The following is an 11,616-nucleotide window of genomic DNA, read 5'->3' as shown; positions in this document are numbered from 1 at the left end:
TTGGTCGTGTCAAAATCTAACCGTCGGCGAGGACATTTGTATTTGCTATTTGTGAAAACAAACTTGTGTAGGAGCCTACAAATCCATCTTATTCACGAAGACCAGAAACGAAATTTATGATGGATTCGCATATTAGCATCCATGTCTACGCACTATAGACCAATTCGGTTGGGTACTGTTTTTAATGGTAATTTCTAACTGGGAGGGGGGGGGGGTTCTTCAAGTATGCCTAACACAAGATGATTTATGCACTGACATAGCAACACACCTGAATCATTGAATAACCCATTGAAAGTACTCTTGTTCTTCTTTGGCGGCCCCAAGTTATGGCCGCCATAAGTTACAGTTCTCTGAAGTCGGATTTATCTATACATGGACAGCCCTCATCACGCGTGCATGAAATGTTTACCCATGTAAAGTATGTGAGAAGCCCATGGCAAGCACGTATAAATGCGCGCGTCGACAGTCTCTTCATAACGTGGATGGCAGGAAGGCTGGGGTTCTTACTCGGGGACTTCGTTATTTACGGCTGCGTCCGTCGCCGCTGCTCCGGTGACGTCCTCGGTACCGTGATCAAAGATGTCCGCTCGCCGACAATGACCCTTGCTGAGTGACCTCTGGCTCTTGTTCTTACTCACACATGTCAGACCTGACGTCAATGGGACGAATTGGGTGATAGGAAGAAGACGAAAATTTGAAGAGATTGAATGAATATCTTTGCAATTGAAGTCACTATAGCAACAATGAAGATTTTTCTCTCGTCTTATTGGCTGCTTCAGGCTACTGTCATTGTGAGTGCATATACGAATTATAACCTTCAACAATAAATGCAAACCTCTTGATTAAAAAGCCATGGGCTTATAGTTACATAGCACAAGTCATGTATAATACATTTTGTAATTTACCATGAAAGGTCATTTGTGTGGCTTATTTCAGATAGAGGGCCTATACTGGCGATGGAATAAGATGATGAACAATTTCAGTTCGGTGTATGGAAGAATTACATTATGATATGCAGGATGTTTAAAGGGATAGTACAGTATTGGTGGAGATGAGAATTGGGCTTTTAACTTTTTGCGAGATACCAAGAAAACACTTATGATATAGTACAGAGCATACCATTTTAACAGGAAGTCAAAGTTTATTTGATGAAAATCGGGTTTGGAATGACTGAAACATCCAAAAACAAAGTAAACAAAGCGATCGTAATAAAAGGTGGGTCCCACACTTTATTAAGAATCGCTCTGTTTTGGATATCTCAGCCATTTCAAAACCAATTTTCATCAAATAAACGTTGAATTCCTCATAGACTTACATGCTCTTTCATATTCCATAAGAGGTTTCTCATTATCTCACCAAAAAATGTTAGAAACCTGAAATTAGGTCTCAACCAAAACTTGTACAATCCCTTTAAGATAGAGACATATTCCAGTCCAGGAAGTGGTAAGAATTTATATGTTAATAGTGCACTACGGCCTGAGACCCCGAGTCTGATATTGTGTATTGATATATCCACAATGTTATTTTGTGGTGTGAAAACGTCGAAGAAAAAATATCTGTTGAGGAGACGTCATGCAAAATATTACGGAAATAATTGGACGGGGTCTATTCTGCGATGGAAAACATCTGCTAAAGAACTCGACTCACTCTCCCAGGATAGTATGGTGAAAGCGACGGTCCATTTTGGTTCTGGGCTCCTTATTTGCCAAGCTCTTTTGCTACGACAAGCAATGATTGCTTATATGGCAAGTTGTATTTGCTAGGTTGCTGTCAGTTTTGTCGCTGTTGTTTTATGTTTCTACAGACCACGTGAAGTTAACTCAACAGAATTGAGGCCAAATTGGACACATGATAATGCTTTCGTACTACCAGTCGAGAGGAGATGAACCAATATAATGTCATCAACCAGGGGCGTCACCAGCTTTTTTTCAAGGGGGGTGCGTTTTGACACTAAATGTTTACGAGATTTTTTGGACAGACATTTGGAATATAGGAAGCTCTCAATCCCTAGACTTTTACTGTTTTTTTTTTAGGGAAACCAAGCGGGGAAAGGGCACCGGCGTAGCTAGGATTTCATCTTGGGGGGGGGGGGGGGTGGTAGTATGCGAGGGAGCGAGCAAGGGTGGGGGGAGGGTGTGGAAGTGCCGGAGGGGATTGTACCCCTTTAAATGGATTATGGAATGCGGTGTGAAACGACAAATTACTGGCAGCGATATCAGGAGAATGGCATAACGACTACATGCGAGCGAGAGGAGCGAGCGAGCGAGCTTGAAAATTTTGACATTTTACAGTCCCAAAACTGCCATTTGGAGCCATATTTTTTCGCTTTGGAAATAAAGGAGGGGTGGGTTGTGCAACGGGCGCAACTGCCGGTAATTACTGGTAGCAAGATCAAGAGAATTGTATAACAATTCAATGCGAGCGAGCGAGCTTGAAAAATTTGACATTTTGCAGTCCAAAAACAGCCGTTTGTAGCCATATTTATTTACTTTGGAAATTGAGGGGGGGCGCAACTGCTGGCAATTACTAGCAGCAACATCAGGTGAATGGCATAGCAATTAAATGCGAGCGAGCGAAGAGAGCGAGCTTGAAAATTTTGACATTTTGCAGTCCAAAAACTGCCATTTGGAGCCATACTTTTTCGCTTTGGAAATAAAGGAGGGCGGGGGGGGGGGGGCGCACCGGGCGCAACAGCCGGCAATTGCTGGCAGCAACATCAGGAGAATTGCGTAACAATTAAATGCGAGCGAGCGAGCGAGCGAGCGAGCTTGAAAATTTTGACATTTTACAGTAAAAAACAAAGAAACTGCCGTTTGTAGCTATATTTCTTCGCTTTAGAATTTAAGGGGCGCATCGGGCGCAACTGCTGGTAAATACTGGCAGCAATATCAGGAGAGCATAATGATTACGTTCGAGCCAGCGGAACGAGCGAGCTTGAAAATTTTGACATTTTACAGTGCAAAAACTGCCATTTGGAGCCATATTTTTTCGCTTTGGAAATAAAGAAGGGGTGGGGCGCAACGGGCGCAACTGCCAGTAATTACTGGCAGCAACATCAGGAGAATTGCATAACAATTAAATGCGAGCGAGCGAGCGAGCGAGCGAGCTTGAAAATTTTAACATTTTACAGTCCAAAACTGCCGTTTGTAGCTATATCCTTTTCGCTTTGAAAAATAAGGGGGCGCACCTGGCGCAATTGCTGGTAATTACCCGGCAGCAACATCAGGAGAATGGCATGACGATTAAATGCGAGCGAGCGAAGCGAGCGAGCTTGAAAATTTTGACATTTTACAGTTCAAAAACTGCCGTTTGTAGCTGTACTTTTTTAGCCTAGGAAATTAAGGGGGGTGGGGCGCACCGGGCGCAACTGCCGGCAATTACTGGCAGCAACATCAGGAAAATTGCGTAACAATTAAATGCGAGCGAGCGAGCGAGCGAGCTTGAAAATTTTGACATTTTACAGTAAAAAACAAACAAACTGCCGTTTGTAGCTGTATTTCTTCGCTTTAGAATTTAACGGGGTGCATCGGGCGCAACTGCTGGTAAATACTGGCAGCAATATCAGGAGAGCATAATGATTACATTCGAGCGAGAGGAACGAGCGAGTTTGAAATTTTTTCATTTTACAGTCAAAAAACTGCCGTTCTTAGCCATATTTTTTCGCTTTGGAAATTAAGGGGGGAGGGTCACCGGGCGGAACTGCTGGCAATTACTGGCACCAACATCAGGTGAATTACATAACAATTAAATGCGAGCGAGCGAAGAGAGCGAGCTTGAAAATCTTACATTTTACAGTCCAAAAACTGCCGTTCTTAGCCATATTTTTTTCGCTTTGGAAATTAAGGGGGCGCGCACCGGGCGCAACTGCAGGCAATTACTGGCAGCAACATCAGAAGAATGACATAAAGATTAAATGCGAGCGAACTGCCGTTTGTAGCTATATTTTTTCGCTTTGGAAATTAAGGGGGCGCACCATGCGCAACTGCCGGCAATTACTGGCAGCAACTTCAGGAGAATGGTATTACGACTACATGCGAGCGAGAGGAGAGAGCGAGCTTGAAAATTTTGACATTTTACTGTCCAAAAACTGCCGTTTGCAGCTATTTAATTTTTTTTCACTTTGGAAATTAAAGGGGGGGGGGGACGCCCGTTGCGCCCCTCCCCCTGGATCCGCCACTGTAGTCAAGGTGTGGGTTTATATTGGACTGGGGGAGGTATGACCAGCGAGGTGGCGTCGAAGTGACCAAGCGGGGAAAGGATGTCCAAAATCTGCACTTTCGAGCATCCCCTAAACTAATTGTGCGTGTTTGTTTGTGGAAAAGTTAGGAATTAGCCCAGGTCAAGTCTTTTTTCTCGGCAATGCAAGACATTTTTATATAGACTAATATGTAAAGCAACACCGCAAAATCAATGTTCTAGCTTTGATATAACGAAGCGGATAGTACAAAGGTGTACATTCTACATCACATTGCGCACATTGTAGCGACTCTTCGTTCGGATGTACTGAGTAGATTGCGCACATCCTGCTTATATGCAGAATGCCAACCAGGAATCACAATCTTTTGTCGGGTCCGGGCTTTTGAACAATGTTTCACACTATATACCTATTTAATTATGGTTAAAAGAAATCATAGAAAAATATCTTATTTCTGGATCACCCTTTAATTCAAAAGCAGTCTACTAACACTTGAACTACTAGCCGGGTTCACACGTACAAAAAACTCGGGATGACGATCGCGATGCAAATCTCGAGATTTGTATCCAGCTAATTGGTGTACGTGTGAACCCGGCTACTATTTCGGTAAATCTTTTTTTTTTTTTACCAGCGGATTGGGAGGGGGCGCACCCCCCCCCCCCTCCGAGTTACGCCACTGCTTTTGGGTGAAATAATTGGACAGATATCTTGAATTCTAACAAAAAAGCAAGAAAATCTTTTCATCACGGGAATTATGATTAGGCCTATGTGGGGTGGGGCAAATGGTGCGATTGCCTTCCAATATTTTTATGGGGGCATTATTTTTCTTTTCTTTCAAAAGCAAGAAAATCTTCTCATTTCGGGAATTACTAATTATGGGGGGGGGGGCAAAACTAAAATATGCTTGCCCCTCCATTTTTTTTTCTTTTCTTTTAATGAGGCTGTAAGGCTCGCTCTTGGGCTGGCAATATGGATTGGTCAGAAGTAACGTACATAGACCCTACGAAGTAGCACACGTACATGCAAACGTGTATAAGTGCTCCGTATCGTACGGATGTACAGTACGGTCGATAAATAGTAAACACTGTAGAATACTAGTAGATACAGCAATCAGTGCTGCCAGAAACCAGGGGTGCGAATTGTTTTTGCCGACGATTTGTGTGTGTGTGTGTGTGTGTGTGTGTGTGTGTGTGTGTGTCCCTTGTGCAAAATAAAAAAAAATGGAAAAGAATAATTACTTAGCGTCCGGCGTTATAGTCGCTCGCAGACTGATTTATTTTATTTTTTTATTTTTTTTAAGGATCTGAAGGGGGGTGCGTTCGCACCCAACGCACCCCCCCTGGTGACGCCCATGTCAACTCGAACACTCACAAGTTATCTAGACGTGGAAAACATGTAATATTGTCATCGTTTAAATGGATATGGTGTATAACTGTAGAAACCGAATATTTATCTTTGTATTCCCCTGAATTGAGTTTTGTAAAATATATTATTTCATGATATTCTGTGAATGTCAAGCATTATATTTCATGGGTTAGAGCCCATCAATTTTGAATTGAGACGAGTCCGTTAGGTTAGTGTATAGCCGCTTCGTTGATTCCCATGCGATTTATATTTAATGCGGTCAGAATCCAAGCATTCCAGACAATGCTTTATGGTTCAAATATCATTTCGTTTTTCAACGAGTCCTAATCGTCACAACAATTACATGGAGTCAAATCCCAAGAACATACAAGTGTGTGTGTGTGTTGTTGTTGTTGTTTTTTTTTTTGTTGTTGTTGAAATATTAGAGTGACGTATTGTACACATGTTTCTTTTATGCTGGATATGTCGTTTGTCAAAACATCATGATCAAAAGGACGTTTTTCAAAGGAAAATGGTGGTGCCTATACTTTACGTAAATCGTGCGCTGTTCATGTCACAGCCTCAACACTCGGTCTACGTCACCGTTACCTTGGCTACACATGCAGTCATGGACGCAGTGATGTCCATCCGGTTTGTCGACCACGTGACACACCTTCTTACTCCTCCTCAGTAAACAACACTGACCTAGTTGAATGCATGGAGACAAAATAGAGACATAAGGTTGTGAATGTCAATGTTTCCTTTGATTCTTCGCAAACGAATTGATCTGATTTTTTTTTTCCTCCGTTGTATTATATAATACATATTATCATTCACAGATAAGTATTCTTATTTGTATTCATCATATATCAATCAAATCATTTATCTTTGTTGGTCATGATCTCCACACTGTACCTTTGGCACATTCTTCGTGATCTGTACACGATATCTTGGTGGCGTTCTTTTGTTTGTAGCCCATCCTGCTTAACTTCCTCTCCAGGCGTTGTATCTTTTTATCCGTCCTCGACATCTCGCGTGCTTTCTCTGTCTGTTTGTGCTTCTTTCGTCTCTTCTCTGATTGGTTGGGTTCGGGCTCCGCCTGGCCAATGAGACAGAAAGAGAGAGAGAGAATGGGGAGGGGACAGAGTATGTCACGCGCTGGATCATTCTGAAGTAACACACAATATATATGATTTTATATACTGTATCTATCATGGCTATATACAACTGTATAAGTTCAAATTTACCTAAAGGAGAAATAGATAATGGCTGTCTTCAGATTTCTGCTAAATGAAACTGACTCTGCTCATGACATCACATACACAGCATAAACGAAAATTGTTGTTGTTGTCTTTGGGATGGGAATATTCAGGATGACCTGCGGCACAGCGAAAGGTAAAACAAATACGTTCTATATAGTGATCTTGTCCTTTAAACAGTCTCATGAAGTCCAATGTCGTGTTGACTTCAATTAGTCATAAACTACTGGTAACGCATCAACAGTCATTGCTATATCCGAAATCTTCCACCTCTCTGCTTACATTTACACTACATGATTCTGTCTGTGGCAAGAAAAGTTGTAACAATGTAATTGGTATTAGGAGTATCGAGTATATGATGTCATAGCCATTCATTGCCATGGAAACTGGCCCCAATCAACTTCACCTGGCCCGAATATCTGTGAACACTATTGCTGCTAACCATGCTCACACCTGTTTCCAACACAAGCTATAACAAAAGACTATGACATCATCACTTCGGCATTCTATTGTGAGCTCATGCACCTGGTTGTGATACGCGGTGACATGCATTTTACCTATAAAAATTGTTGAGTCTATTTCAGCTGACTTTACAATCGATGACATTCCAAAAGACAATAGCCGGGTTCACACGTACACCAATTAGCGGGATACAAATCTCGAGATTTGCATCGCGATCGTCATCCCGAGTTTTTTGCACGTGTGGACAGAAAAAACCCGAAAATTAGCGGGATAAGCATCGCGATGCTAATCCCAAGAAATCTTGCGCTGGTTCGTCAATTAGCGGGATAATTGGCCGCGCGCTGGTACGTGTGAACGGTCGGGATTACAATCTCGAGTTTTTACATCCCATCATGCAATGCGCACATCACAACAGCGAGGCCTCTGCGAAGAGGTCTTTCACCTCTTTGGAGCACAACAACAACAGCGCGCGAACCACACCACTGACGCGTAAAATACAATAGACAAAGGTAAGTGCGCGCAAGCAGTGATAGAGAAGGGCGCTGTGTGACCCAGTTTGCAGGCTTTGTTGTTGTCTCTATCGGCAATTAGCGGGATAATTCGGTACGTGTGGACGCTCGCCAAATTAGCGGGATACAGATCGCGATCGCCATCCCGCTAATTTGGTACGTGTGGACGCTCGCCAAAAAACTCGGGATGAGCATCGCGATCGTCATCCCGCTAATTTGTACGTGTGAACCCGGCTAATAACGAGTTTTTCATTTGTTTGTTAACAGCAGACAATATTATTGGTGTGCACAGAAAAAAAAATGGCACGATTAAGAATCTGTAAATCCATGTCATTATCGAATCATTCCTGGATTTGTGATAATTACTAAGTATGAGAACCTGAGAACCCATTCATGTAAAAAGCAGAAGTCAAGATTGAATCGAGCGGTTTAAACTCCTTTGTATAAAAACATACACCCTGTTACATTTTTGTAAGCTTTACTTTGTAACATTCTTTTTTCTTGACAACCACAAAGCTTTTCCCGAGGCATGTTCGACAACTGACGCATGCAAACTGAATTTCAACTTTCGAAATGTATTGGGTTATTGAGTATGAACAGGTGCTATGGATTACTTCTGAGGAGGTTCCCCCCCCCCCCCCCCCCCCCCCCCCCCATCCGAGGATATTATCCATAAATTTGAATGTATCGGTAAATCACCCTGTTGGATTTCGGGGCTTCTCTACTAGAATCCAGGAGCAACTCGTGTCAAACCAAATCAAGGAAATCCAAATGCACTGCGAAGTGTCAGCTGTAGTTAAATCCCATAACGAAAGAAGCGCATATTACCAAAACAGAATTACAACTTGCGAAATTGTAAGTCATAAATATTCACGACGCGTAGCGTGGAATCACAACGGTCGTCAAAACCCATATTCGTAACCAGAAGCACATTATACGTCCACGCAGGACGGCAAGTTACATTTGCTCCAGTATTCATGACGAGATGAATAAATATTCAGAACAGTCGCTGTCAATATTGCGGACTCTTCGCTGACGACAAACGCAAATATTTGCTCTTTGTCGAGAAATATTTGCAATTCGTCTCGAATATTCACAAACTGACATATCGGTGCACCAGCCGAGCTCTGATGAAAATGGTGTGGAAGCGTTTGAAATCTAGTAATAGCATGCCTTGACGAATGTAATTTAGATCAGTTTCATCTTTTTTAAAGAGCTTTTTTAGCAGTTTGCTAGAGCGGCAACATAAAAAGAAAATCACAATCTCTGAAAGCGCCCAATGATTATATGGAGCATAGTTCAGATAATACATATGCCTTGATAAATGCAATTATTACAGTCATACATAGAAACGACTGCAAAAGCATAATGAAACCTGCCCAACACCCCCCCCCCCAAAAAAAATGCATTGCAGTATCACAAAACAAAACGTATTATGCGGCATAGTGGTGAGGGAGAGCCTAAACCTATTTCCCCCTCTTATCTTAACACTGTCTCAAATTTGAAAACTGAAGGGCTGTCAAAAATCATTATCAAATGCGGCCAAAATCCGTGAGGAGACAGAAAACACCATACCAGGACTAATTTTTTGCTATATCGGACAGAAGTGTTAGAATAAATCGTTTCGGGACGATTTATTAGCAAGCTGCGTGGTGACACGACATTTTGCCCCTGCGACAATTGCTCCAGTCCAAGGACTGGAGCTGGACTGGAGCCAAGCATTTCCTCCACGGACCTAGGGTTGGGTTAGGGTTGTGAAAGGGTTGTAGGTTCAATGTGATGTAAAGAGTAGGATTAGTGTTAGGGTTAGGTTTGTGGGGTAGAATCTACACTCTTAAAACATCCAAGTCAGAACTGACCCGGAACTGGGTCCGTTGGGGTCAAACACCGTTCCGGGTCAGAAATGACAAGGAATGTGGTCAGATATGACCCATTCAGTGTCATGAATCGGGTCAGATGCCAAATTCCAAGTCATTTCTGACCCGGAACGGTGTATGACCCCAACGGACCCAGTTCCGGGTCAGTTCTAACTCGGGTCTTTTTAGAGTGTATGTTTGCAAGATGATGCAGATATTTCATGGGAGCAATTGTCGCAGGAACAAATGTCACGGTGCCTGCTGATAGGCCTATTTCTTTATCGGTGATTATCGTGACACTGACAGCGTAAGGAAAAAAAAAAACAAGCGTACACTCGAAAGTTTTTTTCTGCATTTGAAAATCACTTTGCAGATCAGTCAGCGAAGGTAGACGTTTCGTTTCGTAAATAAGCCCCATGATGTTCAGGAGTGACAAATTTAAATCAGAATCCGCTTTGTTTTCGTGTTACAATGGAAAAGGATGCTCCGTGTGAGCCCACCTGTGGCGGCTGTCGCTGGGTTGTTTGCAGCGGGGACGGTCCCGATGGTGTCAGATTGATGCCGTCGGCCACAGGAGATGGCGTTGGATTTACCTCAATGTCGGTTCCGTCAGCTGCATGAGAACGTAAATTGAAACAAAAAATAGAGATATGACCAATCATCGATGACACAAACAAGAATTCGAGGGCATGTTGCGGTAGACTTCGAAGCAAAATCGCTTCACTTTATCTTCAGTCAATCTGAATAAACACTCTCTCTTCCAAAACACTAATATTTAAACCGAAACGTCATCCGGACTTCAAGTTACAGTGGCCATTCAGTTTAGGACATTAAAACGTTTCAATTTTTTTTCTTGTTTGGAGATCTCTAAGATAATGCATGAACAATTAATTGTTACATTGGCAAAAGTTACAAAGAGGGGCTTTATACAAAAATTATCAGGCATATAGTTTATATGATATATATATATATATATATATATATATATATATATATATATATATATATAGTTAATTGTTTAACTGCAATTGAATTCGTTGGATGGAATTGGGCTGGAGGCATATGTTCACTGTTACCCTAATCATCTTACTTGATTCCACAGAGTTATGCTTCCGGTGTCCCTTCTTCTTTGCATTTTTGTCCTTGTTTTTCTGCTGTTTCTTCCGAGACCTGTGAGCCTCGTCGTCGACCCGCATGCTGTTTTCCTGTTCCCGTTCTCGAAGTCGCTTTCCTTCACGGTTCTTGCGGTGCTGTTTCTTCTCCCGCTTTGACGTCGACGACGGCTCAGGTTCGGCCTCGACAACGACGTCGGGTTCGACGATTGGGTCGCCCTGCATCGATTCTGCCGTAGTCGACGTCTCTGGTTGTGCAGCTATGAAGTCGGGTGTGATTTCCATCATGTCCGTGGTCGTCTCCCTCACTGTTTCGTGGCCATGTTTCTTGTGATGTCGCTTTTTATCGCCTTTATCCCTCTTTCTCTCCCTCCGCCCTTTCATTGCATGGTCACTGCTCTCGTCAGCTTGTCTCGTCTTGTCTCGGTCTCGCTTTCCTTCTCGATTTCGATCACGCTTCTTCTGACGCTTCGACTGCGACGTTTCCACCTGAGGAGCAACGGCCGGCTCGACCGCCGGGTCATCGTCGTCGTCCTCTCGATCGTTGTCAGGTGAAGTGGTCGTCGAACCACTGCTGACGACAGGTGGTGGCGGTGGAACAACCTGTCCGTTTGCCGTCGATGACAGGTCAGCGTGCAGTTTCTCTGTCAAGGAAAATAAGTGAATAAACAATAAAAGAATAAAGAATGAGATCATGTAAACATGGCGATGTGGTTGCTATAATGTACATAGTAGTTAAAGAACACGACCTTTAACCCTTCACCCCGATTCAAAACGGATACAAATAATGAATATGACAACATGAATATTATGTACACCAAACTGATACATGGATTTTCCACGGACAAGTTTGGCACTCAAACATGTTTTTTAAGAAGC

At 42.7% G+C, this 11,616-nt stretch overlaps 1 protein-coding gene across 1 annotated transcript in view; it reads right to left on the bottom strand.

Moving 5' to 3' along the window:
• Nucleotides 1–483: 483 nt before the first annotated feature.
• The window catches only part of LOC139743964 (uncharacterized), a 97,745-nt gene continuing 86,612 nt past the window's right edge, over nt 484–11,616 (bottom strand). The window contains exons 3-7 of the mRNA XM_071654429.1: nt 10,716–11,381; nt 10,126–10,238; nt 6,455–6,638; nt 6,149–6,244; nt 484–649 (exon numbers count right to left, since the gene is read on the bottom strand). Of these exons, the coding sequence (XP_071510530.1) occupies nt 504–649; nt 6,149–6,244; nt 6,455–6,638; nt 10,126–10,238; nt 10,716–11,381 (1,205 nt within the window). The 3' untranslated portion in view covers nt 484–503. The remainder of the gene's footprint in view (nt 650–6,148; nt 6,245–6,454; nt 6,639–10,125; nt 10,239–10,715; nt 11,382–11,616) is intronic.

The sequence above is a fragment of the Diadema antillarum genome, unplaced genomic scaffold (genome assembly GCF_040938485.1).
Source record: "Diadema antillarum isolate AM-2024a unplaced genomic scaffold, OU_Dant_1.0 seq00001125_RagTag, whole genome shotgun sequence".
Lineage (NCBI taxonomy): Eukaryota > Metazoa > Echinodermata > Echinoidea > Diadematoida > Diadematidae > Diadema > Diadema antillarum.
This window is presented reverse-complemented; position numbering and strand designations above follow the sequence as displayed.